Source organism: Lithobates pipiens, unplaced genomic scaffold (genome assembly GCF_037356315.1).
Source record: "Lithobates pipiens isolate NorthernLeopardFrog02 unplaced genomic scaffold, aLitPip1_a1.2 Scaffold_23, whole genome shotgun sequence".
Lineage (NCBI taxonomy): Eukaryota > Metazoa > Chordata > Amphibia > Anura > Ranidae > Lithobates > Lithobates pipiens.
The window spans coordinates 21,447,501-21,466,510 of NW_027507785.1; the positions used below are offsets into that span (position 1 = coordinate 21,447,501).

General features: G+C 44.7%; 1 protein-coding gene across 2 annotated transcripts in view; it reads right to left on the minus strand.

Annotated features, from left to right (window-relative positions):
• Positions 1-1,611: 1,611 nt before the first annotated feature.
• C2CD3 (C2 domain containing 3 centriole elongation regulator) overlaps positions 1,612-19,010 on the minus strand; it is a 227,225-nt gene continuing 209,826 nt past the window's right edge. For both annotated transcript variants that reach the window (XM_077451274.1, XM_077451275.1), the window contains one exon: positions 1,612-4,040. In XM_077451274.1, the coding sequence (XP_077307400.1) occupies positions 3,897-4,040 (144 nt within the window). In that variant the 3' untranslated portion in view covers positions 1,612-3,896. The remainder of the gene's footprint in view (positions 4,041-19,010) is intronic.

Here is a 19,010-nt window from a genome sequence, read left to right on the forward strand (position 1 = left end):
CAGTTCTCCACTCCCGAGATGTGACTGGCCGACAGGGCCGATACATGTCGCTCTGCCCACCGAAGTATGTGAGCGACCTCCCGTGCAGCGGCCAAGCTTCTTGTTCCTCCTTGATGATTGACATATGCCACAGCAATGGCGTTGTGTGACTGGATCCTGATCGGATGCCCTTGAAGTCTTATCGACCATGTGGAGAGGCATAACCTGATCGCTCTCAGTTCGAGCAGATTGATCGGCAACTTGGATTCCTCCGCCGACCAGAGGCCCCGAGTCGACTGAACTCCCATTACGCCACCCCAGCTGGATAGGCTGGGGTCCGTTGTGATCACCGACGATTTCAGGGGTAGGAACAACTTCCCGGACTGAAGTACCGGGGACCTCAGCCACCAAATCAGGGAATCCCCTGACTAACTGGCTCACCTGGATCTGTCGGTCCAGGGACAACGAAGATTTGTCCCATTTTGTCAAAATCTCCTTCTGCAGGACTCTGGTGTGGAACTGAGCATATTGTACTGCCTCGAAGGAGGCCACCATGAGTCCCAGGACTCGCATGCAGAAGCGTAGCTATGACCACTTGCGGTTCATCAGCAGTTTGAGTAATAGGTTTGGGGTGCTGAGTAATTTTCTAGCAAAAAAAAAAAAAAAAAAAAAAGATGATTTTTATATGTAGAAGAGGAGTGCCAGATTAGGCCTGGTATGGAAGTGGTTAAGCAAAAATGAAAATACGGGAAATGGTAAAAATGATCCATCAAGTTTCTAGTAGCTATTAGCACTTTTGTTCTCCTATTAAAATGTAAACCATATAAAACCATGTAAAGTTTACATTTGTGACAGGCCTTTCCACCCCTTTGAAAAGCAATTTGCAGTAAGTGACTTTTCAGGACGTGTTTACAGATGCTGAGGAAGCAAAAGGTCTGGGTTTAGCCCTGTGAAAGCCACACCAATGCACTTGAATGGGTCTGATTTGGCAGGGGGTACAGGGGATATCATTTTTGCCATGGAGCAAAGAATCTTGATTTTAGCATGTGTACAAACCTGTCCAGTTGCCTTTGCAGCTGTGGGAGGGGGGCTTTAAAAACGTACCTCAACTGCCTATTTTTATTGGCCCCGAACCACAAGTGTAAACGAGCCCTAACTGGATGATGTTTAGTGTGCACAGTGTACAATAGACTATTGCCGTCTGTAATTTTTTATTCCCCATGAGATACGATCTTCACCTTTTTCCATCCGCTTGGTAAATCTCAGTGTTGCTGATCTCCTCCAGGACTCTTTTCATCCACTGTTTCCATTCATTCAATCCAGTGTCAGCTGCAAATCATTGCCCTGGACCAGCTTCCTGATCATGTCAATGGGTTTACTATGGTCCTCAGATGCCAGCACCGACCATTGTTGTCCAAAATAGGAAAAATATCTAACAGTACAAAAGATTAAAAAGCAGGTTGACGTGTTTCAGCCTTACCCAGTCGTAATCACAACTTAAAAAAAAAAAAAAAAATGTGCTTATTCAAAGATTTATGATCCCTATCTACCAACATATGAAACTATTTCAATTGAAAACAAAAAAAAAAAAAAAGAAGCAAAAAAACTATTATTTTGTACACAAAAACATTTTATTATAGTATTTTCTCAAAATAAATTATACATAGTTTGGCATAAAATAGTGCAGAAATATATAAAATAATTTAGCTAGAAAATTCCATAAATACTTATACAGATATTATGAACACATATTATACAAATGTCACACAGTGCAGGTCCAATCAAATCATAAAAAGCCAGCTCATTGAATATAGCTGTACAAAGGCCATGTTCTACATGACCAATCAGGCTGCAGTCACACCTCAGCGTTTTGAATCACTGGCAGATTTTCCGCAATTCTGTCCGTGATTCCAAAGCGCCGAGATTTGAATGATAAATCATAGAACGCACATTTGAGATCCCATTCATTTGAATGGCACCTAAAGCAGCGGTGCAGTTCTGCCTCGATTGTCAAGCGATAAAATTGCACTGCAATCGCAGCAACCATCTTCGCGTGAAGCATGTCGCCCAAAAGTAGCTCCTGAACTATTTTTATTTTGGGAGACTAGATTCACGTGATGCGGGACACCGCGATTGAAGGGTGATTTATACCCGCGACGATCGTGGCAGAACCATGTTGCGATTTTAGGTGCCATGGATGACATTATTATGATTATACAGGTTTTATATAGCGCCAACATCTTGCGCAGCGCTTGGCATCTCAAACGTGCGTTCTGCGATTTGTCAATCACACCATGGCGCTTTGAAATCACGGACAGAATCACGGCAAATCTACCCACGATTCAAAATGCTGTGCCTTGCGCTGCATTCACACCTCACCGTTTCGTTTTCCAGCAGAAAGTAGCTTGTTTTTTTACCGCGATTTTGTACAGGTCAAAAGGTCACTAATGTAAAAAGCAGAAAAACGCCTGTAATCTGCCTAAAAAAAAAAAAAAAGGTTCCAGAACTTGTTTGAGCTTCAGGCATTTTGAAGTGGGGATGTGAACAGTTCAATTCTAGAGAATTGATTTTTTTTTTCTCCTTGAGTGTTTTGTAGCTTCAGGCTTCAAGCTACAAAAATGCTCAGGTGTGAATGGGGCCTTAGGGTGCCAAGGTCAGACCAGTAGAGGATGTAACTGACACCGGGGGACCCCACTTTGTACAAGGCTCCTTTGCCATACTGAAGAGGTCAGAAACAAGGTCAAGATCAACAAATAGTTGTATAGTGAGGGTGGAGAAGGGTATAAGGAAAGTAACCCAGTCTGTTGGAAGTAGGAGACTCAGCAATGTTGTGTTGTCGGATCAAGTGGCACCAAGTCATGTGCCCCTGCCACTGCACCAGGTCACATGGTCTGCATCAGGTTGCCACTAATCTCAGCCCAGCATTCACTGAATCCAACAGAAGAACCGGCTGATGTCCCCAGTGCACAGGGGGCTGCACTCTAGGTCACATGACCTAGACCTAAAGACCACCGTTATCTCCTTGTCATGGTGGACCGGTTAGCTTATGCGCCTTCTAATACCTTTACCCACATAAGGTCTGCTTCAGAGGGAGCCTGAGAGGACAGAAATATGGAAACAGCCAGTGGTGAATGTTTTTTTTAAAAGGCGCAGGATCCAAATACTGGCTCACTACTTAGTGAGGTCACTGATTTCAGACAAGCATGCATCCAAAGAAGCTGATTTTCCATTCTACATATGGCACTGGGTCAGTGACTCACCGGTGTAGCGAAGGCAGGAGAATAGGATGGTAGACAAATTACTGTATATCTTTGTTTTGGGTAGATGTAGGCAACCTTGACCCTCCAGCTGTGGTGAAACTACAAATCCCATCATGCCTCTGTCTCTTGGAGTCATACCTGTGATTGTCAGGGTCTTGCAATGTCTCATGGGACTTATAGGTTTAAAACAGCTGGAGGGCCGAGGTTGCCTAACCCTGATGTAGGCAATGTGACCCACCCAGCGCACCTCACTGCTGTCAGATATCGGCCAGGGACTCCGGCACATTTCCTCCAAGGAAATTATGGTTTCTGATTTCCAGTTTGACCACTTTGAGGTTGAGCAGTCTCGCTCCTCTTGGTGCATTATTTATTTTTATTTTTTTAATTCCTGACATATTATCCTGGGACTTCCAATTCCAACACAGCCTGCCTACTCTTCTTCTGAAATTGCTAGTTGCTGACTCTTAATTCAATACTTTGTCACTGCCAAGGACATATAACCGTCTCAATCTTTCCCAAACTGTATACTTGTTCTGGTTGTGTCAGCATAACAGCCAGGTTCCTAGCATTCTAGGAAGGCCCACCCAACTTTTCTCTTATGACAGGTTTACATAATGATCCAGTGTGGGGTATCATTGCAGAGAACAGACAGACACTCTACTTGTTAGAGAATTGTGAAGCAAATATCCTTGCGATACGCTTGGACTCTTTCTCTGGCAATTCCTCTGGATTCATTTTGGGCGTTTGGCGCATTCGCCGACGATAAGGGATTCCTTTAGCGATTTGAGTCTCACCATCACTCTGAAAAACAGAAAAACAAATTCACATGCATGGTTTTATATTATTGAGGTGTTTGCACAAGACTTTGCTTTACAGCTGAACTTCAGGCAACAGCTAAATACAGTTTTATTATATATATATATATATATATATATATATATATATATATATATATATATATATATATATATATATATATATATATATATATATATACATATATATATATATATATATATATACACATACATACACACACACACACACACATACACACATACACACATACACACACACACAATTTTCATACTTTATGCCACCAGAATAAAATTAAAAAGAGAAATCCAAATTAATTATGCCACATACACAAGGCCGGATTTTCCTGCAGACTAGGTCTTACGGAGTTAGTCCGACGGACAATCCGATCATGTGTTGGCTAATCAGATGGAACTAGAAATAGAACATGTTTCAAATCTGTCCGACTGACTCAATTCTCATCAGGAAAACCGTTCGTCTGTGTGCTGGTCTGACGGACCAAATACGATGCAAGGGAATCTATTGGCTACTGGCTATTGAACTTCTTTTTAGTCCTATCTTAAAGCAGGGTTCCACCCTAAAGTGGAACTTCTGCTGATCGGAACCCTCCCCCCCTCCGGTGTCACAATTGCCACCTTTCGGGGGGGGGGGGGGGTACTTACACTCACTTCCGGGCATAGACTCCCATGGAGTCTATGCCTCTTCCTGTTCCTGCACGCTGTCTGCTGGGACACACATGGGTCCCAGAGACAGCGCGGACAATTCCTGTTGCGCTGCGCACCTCGCGCATGTGCAGTAGGGAACCGGGAGGTGAAGCCGCAGCGCTTCACTTCCCGATTCCCTCACCTAGAATGGTGGCGGCAGCAGCCGAGAGCCAAATGATCGATCGGCTTTGGCATCGCTGGACCCCGGGAGAGGACAGGAGTGCAATCCCGCTTTAAGTCATCACGTTCAAAATGAACGGACTTTCGAATGAACTTAGTCCGTACATGTGTGGCCAAGTCAGTCCGTTCATTCGGAAGTCCATCGGAGCTCGGCTGAAAGGTTGAAAAGTCAGTCGGGAAGACCGTCGGACCTAGTCTGCCGGAAAGCCCGGTCGTGTGTATGCGGCATTAGAAGTGCAGACTTTCAGCTTTAATTAACCACCTCAGTACAGTGCAGTTACACCCCCTTCCTGACCAGACCAATTTTCAGCTTTCAGCGCTCTCACACTTTGAATGACAATTACTCAGTCATCCAACACAGTATCCATATGAAACTTGCGTCCTTTTTTCCACACAAATAGAGCTTTCTTTTAGTGGTATTTAATCACTAGTGGGTTTTTTATTTTTTGTGCTATAAATAAAATAAAACTTAAATTTTGTGAAAAAAATGCCTTTTTCTTCGTTTCTGTCATAAATTTTTGCTAATTAGTAATTTTTCTTCATAAATTTTGGCCAAAATTTATACTGCTACATATCTTTGGTAAAAATAACCCACATTAGTGTATATTATTTGGTCTTTGTGAAAGTTATAGAGTCTACAATCTATGGTGCCAATCACTGAAAATTGATCACTTCTGATCAGGCCTTCAGTACATCAGGTGTATCTCATTTCTTGAGACTCTAACTAGTCAGGAAAGTACAAATACCCCCCAAATGACCCCTTTTTACAAAGTAGACATCCCAAGGTATTAAGTAAGTAGCATGGTGAGTTTTTTTAAGTTGTAATTTTTTCCCACAATTCTTTGCAAAATGAAGATTTTTTATTTTTTTTTACTAAATTGTCATATTATCAGGTTATTTCTCACACACAGCATATGTATACAACAAATTACCCCCCAAAATACATTCTGCTACTCTTCCCGAGTACGGCGATACCACATGTGTGAGACTTTTACACAGCCTGGCCACATACAGAGCACCAACATCGATGTAGTACCTTCAGACGTTCTACGAGCAAAAATGACGCATCTCATTTCTCAACCACCTATTACACTTTTGAAGCCCCTGGAGTACCAGGACAATGGAATTTCCCATAAAATCACCCCATTTTGGAAAGCTAACACCCCAACGTATAATCTGTGAGGCATAATGAGTCTTTTGAATGGTTAATTTTTTTCCAGAAGTTTTTGGAATATGTGGAAAAAAATTAAAACGCATTTTTTTTTTACACAAAATTGTCAATTTATAAGATATTTCTAACACATAGCATGTATATAGCAAAAATTACACCCCAAAATACATTCTGCTACTCTTCCCGAGTACGGCGATACCACGTGTGTGAGACTTTTACACAGCCTGGCCACATACAGAGCACTAACATCGATGTAGTACCTTCAGACGTTCTATGAGCAAAAATTACGCATCTCATTTCTCAACCACCTATTACACTTTTGAAGGCCCTGGAGTACCAGCACAATGGAATTTCCCATAAAATGACCCCATTTTGGAAAGCAAACACCCCAATGTATAATCTGTGAGGCATAATGAGTCTTTTGAACGGTTCATTTTTTTCCAGAAGTTTTTGGAATATGTGGAAAAAAATTAAAACGCATTTTTTTTTTACACAAAATTGTCAATTATATTATTATATTTCTAACACATAACATGTAAATAGCAAAAATTACACCCCAAAATACATTCTGCTACTCCTTCCGAGTATGGCGATACCACATGTGTAGGACTTTTACACAGCCTGGCCACATAGATGGGCCAAACATTGAAGTAGTACGTTCAGGCGTTCTAGGAGCATAAATGACACATCTTATTTCATTCCTACCCATCACACTTTTGAAGGTCCTGGACCACCAGGACAGTGAAATTACCCACAAAATGACCCCATTTTGGAAAGTAAACACCCCAACGTATATTCTATGAGACATGGGCTGCAAATAGGTACTCGGGTACTCAGATGGACTGGAACAGGTACTCGGGTACTCTGATTGCCTGGTGACAGGTACTCGGGTACTCTGATGGCCTGGTGACAGGTACTCGGGTACTCTGATGGCCTGGTGACAGGTACTCGGGTACTCTGATGGCCTGGTGACAGGTACTCGGGTACTCTGATGGCCTGGTGACAGGTACTCGGGTACTCTGATGGCCTGGTGACAGGTACTCGGGTACTCTGATGGCCTGGTGACAGGTACTCGGGTACTCTGATGGCCTGGTGACAGGTACTCGGGTACTCTGATGGCCTGGTGACAGGTACTCAGATGAACTGTGACAGGTACTCGGGTACTCAGATGGGCTGTGACAGGTACTCGGTACTCTAATGGACTGTGACAGGTACTCGGTACTCTGATGGACTGTGACAGGTACTCGGTACTCTGATGGACTGTGACAGGTACTCGGGTACTCTGATGTGCCGTGACAGGTACTCGGGTACTCTGATGTGCCGTGACAGGTACTCGGGTACTCTGATGGGCCGGGACAGGTACTCGGGTACTCTGATGGGCCGGGACAGGTATTCGGGTACTCAGATGAACTGTGACAGGTACTCGGGTACTCAGATGGGCTGGGACAGGTACTCGGGTACTCAGATGGGCTGGGACAGGTACTCGGGTACTCAGATGGGCTGGGACAGGTACTCGGGTACTCAGATGGGCTGGGACAGGTACTCGGGTACTCAGATGGGCTGGGACAGGTACTCGGGTACTCAGATGGGCTGGGACAGGTACTCGGGTACTCAGATGGGCTGGGACAGGTACTCGGGTACTCAGATGGGCTGGGACAGGTACTCGGGTACTCTGATGGGCTTGGACAGGTACTCGGGTACTCTGATGGGCTGGGACAGGTACTCGGGTACTCTGATGGGCTGGGACAGGTACTCGGGTACTCTGATGGGCTGGGACAGGTACTCGGGTACTCTGATGGGCTGGGACAGGTACTCGGGTACTCTGATGGGCTGGGACAGGTACTCGGGTACTCTGATGGGCTGGGACAGGTACTCGGGTACTCTGATGGGCTGGGACAGGTACTCGGGTACTCTGATGGGCTGGGACAGGTACTCGGGTACTCTGATGGGCTGGGACAGGTACTCGGGTACTCTGATGGGCTGGGACAGGTACTCGGGTACTCTGATGGGCTGGGACAGGTACTCGGGTACTCTGATGGGCTGGGACAGGTACTCAAATACTCTGATGGACTGTGACAGGTACTCTGATGGACTGTGATTGACAGGTACTATGAGGGGTGGTGACAGGTCCTCTTTATTGGGGGGGGGCAATCAGTATGTTTGGTGTACACTGTATGCGGTAACGAGATGTTACCGCAATCTCCTCCTCACACACGATCGGTGTGTGAGGAGGAGAACCCGGTAACATCCCGTTACCGCGGTTTGTTTACATTTTAGTGATCGGCTGTGAAAGGCTCACAGCCGATCACGTGGGTAAACAGCCAGCCAATGGCTGTTTACCAGTGTCGGTGACGAGCAGTGTTCCCGGGGAACACGCCGCCACCGACGTGCACGCGCAGCGCGCTCGCGCGCATGCGCCGTGCACGTAGGGGGTGTGACCATCTGTGATCGGCCGTGACTTCATCACGGCCGATCACGTGGTAAACAGCCATAACGAATGGCTGTTCACCCCCTTCGGTGGCGAGCGGTGTCTCCGTGACACGCCGCCACCGAAGAAACAGGGATGCGCGCGCACGATCGCGCGAATCCCTGTTTAAACGGGAGGCCGTCATATGACGGCCTCCCGCCACAATAGCTGCGCCGCCTGGCCGTCATTTGACGGCCGGCGGTCAGCAAGTAGTTAAAGGGGTTGAACATACATATCAAGTACAAATTTTAGGAACTAAAACCATTTTTATACAGCCCCCTCCCCCCCCCCCCCCATTTTCTGGGGCTCAAAATGTAATTGGACAAATAGAAACAAATAAAAATGTTAATTTTTTATATTTTGTTGAGAACTCTTTACTAGCAATGACTGCCTGAAGTCTGGAACCCATGGACATTACCAAAGACTGGGTTTCCTCCTTTATGATGCTTTGCCAGGTTCTAACTGCAGCTGACTTCAGTTCTTTGTTTGCTGGTCTTTCTGCCTTCAGCAAGTAAAATACATGCTCAATTGGGTTGAGATCAGGTGATTGACTAGGCCATTGCAGAATATTCCACTTCTTTACCTTCGAAAGCTCCTGGTTGCTTTTGTAGCGTGTTTTGGATGATTGTTTGATCTGTACTGTGAAGCGCTGTCCAATCAACTTTGCTGCATTTGGCTGAATCTGGGCTGACAGTATCTCTCTAAACACCCTTACATTGGTGATCAGTGAGAAGAATGTTCCTTACATTGGTGATCAGTGAGAAGAATGTTCCTTACATTGGTGATCAGTGAGAAGAATGTCCCTTACATTGGTGATCAGTGAGAAGAATGTCCCTTACATTGGTGATCACTGGGAAGAATGTCCCTTACATTGGTGATCAGTGGGAAGAATGTCCCTTACATTGGTGATCAGTGGGAAGAATGTCCCTTACATTGGTGATCAGTGGGAAGAATGTCCCTTACATTGGTGATCAGTGGGAAGAATGTCCCTTACATTGGTGATCAGTGGGAAGAATGTCCCTTACATTGGTGATCAGTGGGAAGAATGTCCCTTACATTGGTGATCAGTGAGAAGAATGTCCCTTACATTGGTGATCAGTGAGAAGAATGTCCCTTACATTGGTGATCAGTGGGAAGAATGTCCCTTACATTGGTGATCAGTGGGAAGAATGTCCCTTACATTGGTGATCAGTGAGAAGAATGTCCCTTACATTGGTGATCAGTGAGAAGAATGTCCCTTACATTGGTGATCAGTGAGAAGAATGTCCCTTACATTGGTGATCAGTGGGAAGAATGTCCCTTACATTGGTGATCAGTGGGAAGAATGTCCCTTACATTGGTGATCAGTGGGAAGAATGTCCCTTACATTGGTGATCAGTGAGAAGAATGTTCCTTACATTGGTGATCAGTGGGAAGAATGTCCCTTACATTGGTGATCAGTGAGAAGAATGTCCCTTACATTGGTGATCAGTGGGAAGAATGTTCCTTACATTGGTGATCAGTGAGAAGAATGTCCCTTACATTGGTGATCAGTGAGAAGAATGTCCCTTACATTGGTGATCAGTGGGAAGAATGTTCCTTACATTGGTGATCAGTGGGAAGAATGTTCCTTACATTGGTGATCAGTGAGAAGAATGTTCCTTACATTGGTGATCAGTGAGAAGAATGTCCCTTACATTGGTGATCAGTGGGAAGAATGTCCCTTACATTGGTGATCAGTGAGAAGAATGTCCCTTACATTGGTGATCAGTGAGAAGAATGTTCCTTACATTGGTGATCAGTGGGAAGAATGTTCCTTACATTGGTGATCAGTGGGAAGAATGTCCCTTACATTGGTGATCAGTGAGAAGAATGTTCCTTACATTGGTGATCAGTGGGAAGAATGTTCCTTACATTGGTGATCAGTGGGAAGAATGTTCCTTACATTGGTGATCAGTGGGAAGAATGTTCCTTACATTGGTGATCAGTGAGAAGAATGTCCCTTACATTGGTGATCAGTGAGAAGAATGTTCCTTACATTGGTGATCAGTGAGAAGAATGCTCCTTACATTGGTGATCAGTGAGAAGAATGTTCCTTACATTGGTGATCAGTGAGAAGAATGTCCCTTACATTGGTGATCAGTGGGAAGAATGTTCCTTACATTGGTGATCAGTGGGAAGAATGTTCCTTACATTGGTGGTCAGTGAGAAGAATGTTCCTTACATTGGTGATCAGTGAGAAGAATGTCCCTTACATTGGTGATCAGTGGGAAGAATGTTCCTTACATTGGTGATCAGTGAGAAGAATGTTCCTTACATTGGTGATCAGTGAGAAGAATGCTCCTTACATTGGTGATCAGTGAGAAGAATGCTCCTTACATTGGTGATCAGTGAGAAGAATGCTCCTTACATTGGTGATCAGTGGGAAGAATGTTCCTTACATTGGTGATCAGTGGGAAGAATGTTCCTTACATTGGTGATCAGTGAGAAGAATGCTCCTTACATTGGTGATCAGTGAGAAGAATGCTCCTTACATTGGTGATCAGTGAGAAGAATGCTCCTTACATTGGTGATCAGTGGGAAGAATGTTCTTTACACATAAACATCACAAACTGTTCAATAACAGGAAAGCAGTCTCACTGCTACCTGGAGAGGAGACAACAATAGCTGGAGGCACAGGCTGACCTTTCCTCCAGTTACAGCTGTGGGAGTGGAGAGGAGTAGAACATATGGGATCTCACCCTACAAACCTATAATACCATCAGCTGTATTTAGAATATTGCATTAGGAGGGCGATTTTTTTAGCCATGGTATCTTCAGCTCTTATCAGCCCTTATTTCGGAAACATTACAAATTACGGACATTACAGCGGTTCACCCTCCTCTGTGCTGTCAACCCCCTACGTTTGTTGGGAGTGAACCTCCCCCCACCCACTTTACACCCCAAAGTCCCTGAACCCGAATTCCCCCTTGCCTGCTCTGAACACTGCACCTGCAACCCCCCCCCCCCCATGCTCAAATCACCCCAACCTTGCCAGTTCTGGAATGAGGACACTTTTGCTACTGTACTATGATCACATGAATGTGCCAATGGCTAGAACGGATGCCACTTTAGGTAAGCTGCTAGCAGGCTTCAGCAGGTTTTCAATAAGTTTCAAGAAGTGCAGAAGCCCGCTAGCAGCCTGATTAAAATGGCAATCAACACTCCTGATACGATCTGTGTTCAACATTAACAAATTGGAGCTGAATGGTAACTAAAGCTTCAACAAAGCTTGCTGAAAGCTCTGCACACATGCTTAGTCAAAGCTTTCTGTTCACACTGCCCGTATACAAGCTGATGGCTGTGCGAAACAGGCCTTTGAAAAATAGGTGAAGGGGTTAGTGACTTAGTACAGAGGGCCAGATTCATTTATACCAGTTCCTATGTAAGAATGGGAGATGGGGGGTTGCAAAGGCAACCCCCCCTTCCTCGTGCTAAAACCACCCGAACCTTGCCAGTTCTGGAATGGGGACACTTTGGCTACTGTACTATGATCACATGGATGTGGCAGTGGCTAGAACTGATTGCCACATTAAACAAGCTGCTAGCAGGCTTCAGCAGGTTCTTCAAATGCTTGCTATTCACACTGCTCTTATACAAGCTGATGGCTGTATGAAACAGTCCTTCAAAAAGTATTTGAGTGTGTACCATGTACTCCAGTCGGGTTTTCTTTGTGGTACCAGCTGAGTATGGTGTTTAATTGGTTAGTTCATCTGTAACCTAATGATGATACATTAGAGTAGTATATAGGTGTTTGTGGTGACTAGCTCCAATAGGTAATGACTAAGCGCTAACATTTGAGCAAAACGCGTCTACCTCTTTGTCCCCTGCTCCATCTGTGATATGAAGCTTTAATATAAAGGATTAATGGAAGTGCAGCTGTCTGGGAATCATTTCCTCAAGTAAAAGGGGTTAATAGTACAGAGGGCCAGATGAATCTATACCAGATCTTCTGTAAGACGGGGAGAGTATGTGGTGGTGGTTTGGGTTTGGGTTTGGGGGGGGGGGGGGGGTAACTGTTTTAAGGTCCAGTACAGACGTCTGAATAATATTACATTAGTTCCTCTGTAAGAGGGGTAGATGAAGACATTAAAAGCTAAAAATGCTTAAAACAAAATAAAAAATGATTGCCAGATATCCTACCAGTCCTTTAGGCAGAAATTATGAAGGGTTAAAGCAACCCTATACAGAGGACCAGACAATACCATACCAGTCCCTTTGAAGGAAGAGGTGATGGAAGGGTTAATAGTCCTAGTCCAGTACATATTGCCCAATATTATACCAGTTCCACTATAGGGCCCTGTTCAGGAGGACCAGATCATATACCAGTTCTTCTAAAGGAAGAGGTGATGAAATGGTTAATTAGTCCTGTACAGATTACCAGATTAGATAATTCCAGTCTCTCTGTAGGTAAAGCAGGGGTTCAAGTCCTTGTACAGATTTGCCAGACTATATCATATTCAAATGTATGTAGGAACAGTTAATGGGGGGGGGGGGGGGGGGGAGCTAAGTACAGATTGCTGGATATCATACCAGTCCCTCTATAGGTAATGAAGGGGTTAAAGGCTTGGTAAAGATTGCTGGATATCATACCAGTCCCTCTACAGCAGTGGTTCTCAACTCCTGTCTTCAGGACCCACTAACAGGCCAGATTTTAAGTATTACCTTGGAGAGACGCAGACTAGAATACTGCAATCACTGAGCAGAAAATGATATCACCTGTGATGCATTTCAGTTATCTTGCAAACCTGGCCTGTTAGTCCTGAGGACAGGAGTGGAGAACCACTGCTCTATAGGTAATGAAGGGGTTAAAGGCTCAGTACAGGTTGGTGGATATCATACCCATCCCTCTATAGGTAATGAAGGGGTTAAATGCTCAGTAAAGGTTGGTGGATGATATCATACCCATCCCTCTATGGGCAATGAAGGGGTTAAAGGTTCAGTACAGGTTGGTGGATATCATACCAGTCCCTCTGCAGGTAATGAAGGGGTTAAAGGGTCAGTACAGGTTGGTGGACATCAGTCCCTATGTAAGTAATGAAGGGGTTAAAGGCTCAGTACAGATTGGTGGATGATATCATACTCGTCCCTCTGTAGGAGAAGGTGATGAAGGGGTTAAGGCTTGTTGCAGCTGGCAGAGCCGGGGTTGAGTAATATGGTAAGGGCGCCAAGGCTTGCCACCCAGCTGAGTTCTCAGAGGCACATTTTCCAATGTCAGACAGAACCGGCGGCTTCCGGATGATCAGCTCCCTGAACTGTGTACACCCTGATGGGAGACCCACCGTCATGTCATGGCCATATTATACACACGTCAGGACACAGTGTATAGGAATGTATACACAATATATTATAGAGGGGAAAAGTCCATCAAGCAGCAATAAATCATTTATACCCAACAAAACAGATCAGGTGGGTGGCAATAACTTGTGCACTAAACTCCACGCTGACCCAGCACTAAAGAAGGCTTGTTCTACAGGCAGGGCATAATTGGCTCAGTACATACTTTAGGAAGGGATTTAAAATAAATATATTTATTTATATATGTCAGGTGTATATGAAATGCTGCAAATCGACACCATGGGATCCAAAAGGAGAGTAGATATCATTATCCGCTATAAAAACTGCATTGTTTCTCCACGCTGCAGCCTGAATTTTACAGCCCATTCGTAAAATGCAGTCTATGGTGTAAAGCCTGCAAACTATTAGTTGTGTCTGCTTAACATGTATGATTGGAGGAGAGGTTGGTGACATGACCGACAGGTCATGTGACTGGGTTCTGCCATCACCCAATCCCATTCATTTCAAGGCCTCATGCGCACTTGAGCTCAATTGCTGGTTTTAGGTGATGGAATGGGTTAGTGAACGGCGTGGGTGATGGAATGGGTTAGTGAACGGCGTGGGTGATGGAATGGGTTAGTGAACGGTGTGGACGATGGAATGGGTTAGTGAAAGGCGTGGGTGATGGAATGGGTTAGTGAAAGGCGTGGGTGATGGAATGGGTTAGTGAACGGCGTGGGTGATGGAATGGGTTAGTGAACAGCGTGGGTGATGGAATGGGTTAGTGAACGGCGTGGGTGATGGAATGGGTTAGTGAACGGCGTGGGTGATGGAATGGGTTAGTGAACAGCGTGGGTGATGGAATGGGTTAGTGAAAGGCGTGGACGATGGAATGGGTTAGTGAAAGGCGTGGACGATGGAATGGGTTAGTGAACGGCGTGGGTGATGGAATGGGTTAGTGAAAGGCGTGGACGATGGAATGGGTTAGTGAACGGCGTGGGTGACGGAATGGGTTAGTGAACGGCGTGGGTGACGGAATCGGTTAGTGAACGGCGTGGGTGACGGAATCGGTTAGTGAACGGCGTGGGTGACGGAATCGGTTAGTGAACGGCGTGGGTGATGGAATCGGTTAGTGAACGGCGTGGGTGATGGAATCGGTTAGTGAACGGAGTGGGTGATGGAATTGGTTAGTGACCGATTTGAATGATGGAATGGGTTAGTGAATGGCTTGGATGATGGAATGGATGATGGAAATCGGTCAGTGTGCGGCGTGAACAATGGAATCTCTCATTGTATGTCCAGTTTTAAACCTCACAACCATAACAGTCAGTTGGATGAATGAACACATCAGCACTTACAAGTAACAGAGCGGTAATGTGTTCTTAGACATCTGTTATTTGGACATTGGATTTTTACTTACTGTCTCTTCAATATTTACATTTCATATACATCCGGAGTGTAATGAGCTCTCAGTATATATATATATATATATATATATATATATATATATATATATATATATATATATATATATATATATATATATATATATATATATACATACACACATATATATATATATATACACACACATATACATACATACATATACTGAGAGCTCATCACACTCTGCATCAGCCTTGGCACTGGTCACATGACTAGGCACCAGCAGGCTATCAATCAGCTTTATTATAGATCTGATCAGTCTGGATATAAGGAAGGTCGCAGCAGAACAGGTCTAGGTCTGAGCTCTGCAGGATAATGTTGGGTGCCGAGCTGGGCCGGATTAACATAGGGGCTATTGGAGCTGCAGCTCCAGGCCCCTTTCTCAAGATAGGCCCAAAAAAAAAAGATAGACTTTGAGGATTGTAGCTCGGCGACCAGGAGTCACAGAGACCCCATATTTGGGGGGTAGGTAGCTAAAGACCCACTCCAGCAGTGGTTAAAATATGGGGCTGCTATCATCCATGGTTCCGGAGATACGGGGCTCCTTGCACAGCCTGTCAGAAGCTACATACAGAGCGGCAGTATAAATACAAGCTGGAACACTCTGCAGCAGACTGAGAGGATGAACTCACAGAGTTTATAATAATTATTTGTATATTACTTATGATAATTAACCCCTTTACCACCCAGGCCCATTCTGAGACTTCTCTCCTACATGTAAAAATCATCATTTTTTTATGATAGAAAATATTTTATGATAGAAAACATTATATAATGTTTTAGCAGAGACCCTATGGAATAAAATGGTGGTATTTGCAACTTTTTATGTTGGAAAGAAACGGTTTCATTCATAAAAAAAAAACACTAAAGTTATCACCATTTTTTGTTGTGTACTAAGCGATGCTTTACATTTTTTTACAGATTACATGTTTAGAGTTACAGAGGAGGTCTAGTGCTAGAATTATTGCTCTCGCTCCAACGATCTTGGTGTATGTAAGCTGTGTGTATCTGGCTTTGATACTAACCAGTGCCTACCCAGGGACTGACTAGTATCTCCCCCCAGCCTGTCCCCACACACCCTCTCACCTGCTGACCTGTGAATGGGGCAATCACTCCCGCAGTGTTATTGTGTTCTGCCAGTGAATACAATGATTAGTGTTGCTAACTATAGCTGGCAGCACTGATTGTTTTGGGGAAAACCTGACAGGCTGGTTGTACTCAAGTCGGTTAATAGGTTGACTTGTGTAAAACCAGCTAACCCATACATAGATTGACTATGACTGGTCTCTGCTTAATTGGTGTAATTTCAATCCATGTCTGGCCCGCTTAACCACTGCGCAGTCCCTAAACATCCTTCCACAAACCTTTACATTTTTCCTTCCCAGATTACTTCATCCTCCTCTCCTATACATAGTGCCCACTGTCATACTCTCCACACTTCTCTCCTGTACATACTGCTCACTGTCATACCCTCCACATTTCTCTCCTATACATAACGCCCGCTGTCATATCCTACACACTCCTCACCTGTACATACTGCCCGCTGTCATACATTTCTCTCCTGTACATAGTGTCCACTGTCGTACCCTTCACACTCCTCACCTATACAGTGCCCACCGCCATACTCCTCTCCTATACATAGTGTGCACCTCCATACCCTCCATACTCCTCTCCTGTACATACTACTCACTGTCATACCCTCCACACTTCTCTCCTATACATAGTGTGCCCACTGTCATACCCTCCACACTCCTCTCCTGTACATACTACTCACTATCATACCCTCCATACTCCTCTCATATACATAGTGCCCACTGTCATACCTCCAACACTTCTCTCCTATACATAGTGCCCACTGTCATACCCTCCACTCCTGTACATACTACTAACTGTCATACCCTCCATACTCCTCTCCTATACATAGTGCCCACCGTCATACCCTCCCTCCACACTCCTCTCCTGTAATTACTGCTTACTGTCCTACTCTCCTGTACATAGTGCCCACTGTCATACCCTCCACACTCTTCTCTTATATATAGTGCCCAATGTCATACCCTCTACACTCCTCTGCTGTGCATACTGCCCACTGTCTTACCCTTCATACTCCTCTCCTGTACATAGTGCCTTCTGCCATACCCTCTGCACTCCTCATGTACATAGGGCCCACTGTTAGACCCTCCACATTCCTCTCCCTCACCTGCACATACTTTCCACTTTTATACCATCCATACTCCTCCCCTATGCCTCTTACCCACAAAAACTGTTCTTTAAAATTATATGTTAAAATTATATGTTAAAATTATATGTTAAAATTATATGTTAAAATTATACGTTCCTCAATGTTACCAGCTCTAGAATGGGCACTTTTGTCAGTTCAACTAAAGGAAATCTCACAGTCCTCATATTTGTTCTGCCCCATTATTAGTACTTATTTTATTTTGTAATGACTATTGTGATGTATAGAGGAACACGGGGGATGTCAGCTACTCTAAATATAGCACTTGTAAAAAAAAGCATCCCTGAAAATATTTTTGAAATGTTGACAACCATGTACTTAGGCACTGCCCAAGGGCCACAGGGTCAGTAGGGGGCCCCATGAGAGGCTCCTGTGATATTAAAGCGGTAGTAAACTTTTCTAACATTACTACTTTTTAGAGGCCCTGGGGTAGGTTATGCCATAATGTACAAGTATGCCCAGCATATTAGCACATTAGGGCACACTTAAATTGTCAGACTGGGCCCTCCAGTGCTGTGCTGTGATCAGTCCGGCGGGGCCCGGGCACTTCCATCTTCACCTGGACTTCCTTCTGGGTTCTGTGCCTTCGGTCACTTGCCTTGGCCAGGCTGCGTTGATGTCATTCCCACACATCCTCATGTGCATCCTCTCTCTCATCCCCCCCTTTCTCTCTCATCCTCCCTCCCTTACCCCTCTTTTCATCCCCTTTCTCTCTCTCTCTCATCCTCCTTCTCTCTCTTTAATTTAATTCGTTATAACAAAAAATAGTTTGCATTTTTATTTATTTATTGTTTATAAAAGGCCCCACCAAAATCCTCAGCACCCGGCCCATGATGTTTTTAATCTGGCCCTGGTGCCGAGGGCGGCATACCTGCAGGTATGACAGGGTGGAAGGAGTTAATCACGAGTCAGGACGTGGTAGTTGCTCTTCTTTTGTTTGGCGTCTCCTTTGTACAGAGCCGGTTCTCACACAGAAAAAGGTGAAGAGGAAAACATGTTTATCACAAGACACGGGAGGAACAACCTTCCCAGCCACCTCGGTCGTCCCTGACCTGGCGTTTCTCACTCACACCCCGCATGCCTGTCATGCCAGACCTCGAAGAGTAAGCCATGTTTACTGCATTGGGGAACACAGAAACCAAACCTGCTAGATGAGGTCCGGGGATACAGACACCTGTTATCTAGAGCAGGGGTAGGCAACCTTAGAGGTGGAGATCTACCTCAACAGCTTAGCAGAAGTCAAAAATCACCGGGCACAGTGTCACCTTCCTACACCTGATTTAAACCTCTAATTGCTGTACTACCGTGTCACAATTTTTTAAATCAGGTGGTGAGGAGGCAACATATCACTACATCACCACCTGACAACACACACTCGGATCGCTTTTCAGGGGAGCAGCAGTGCCTGCTGCACTTGTGAATGAGCCCTTCACTGCATTCAGCAGTGGGACCCTTA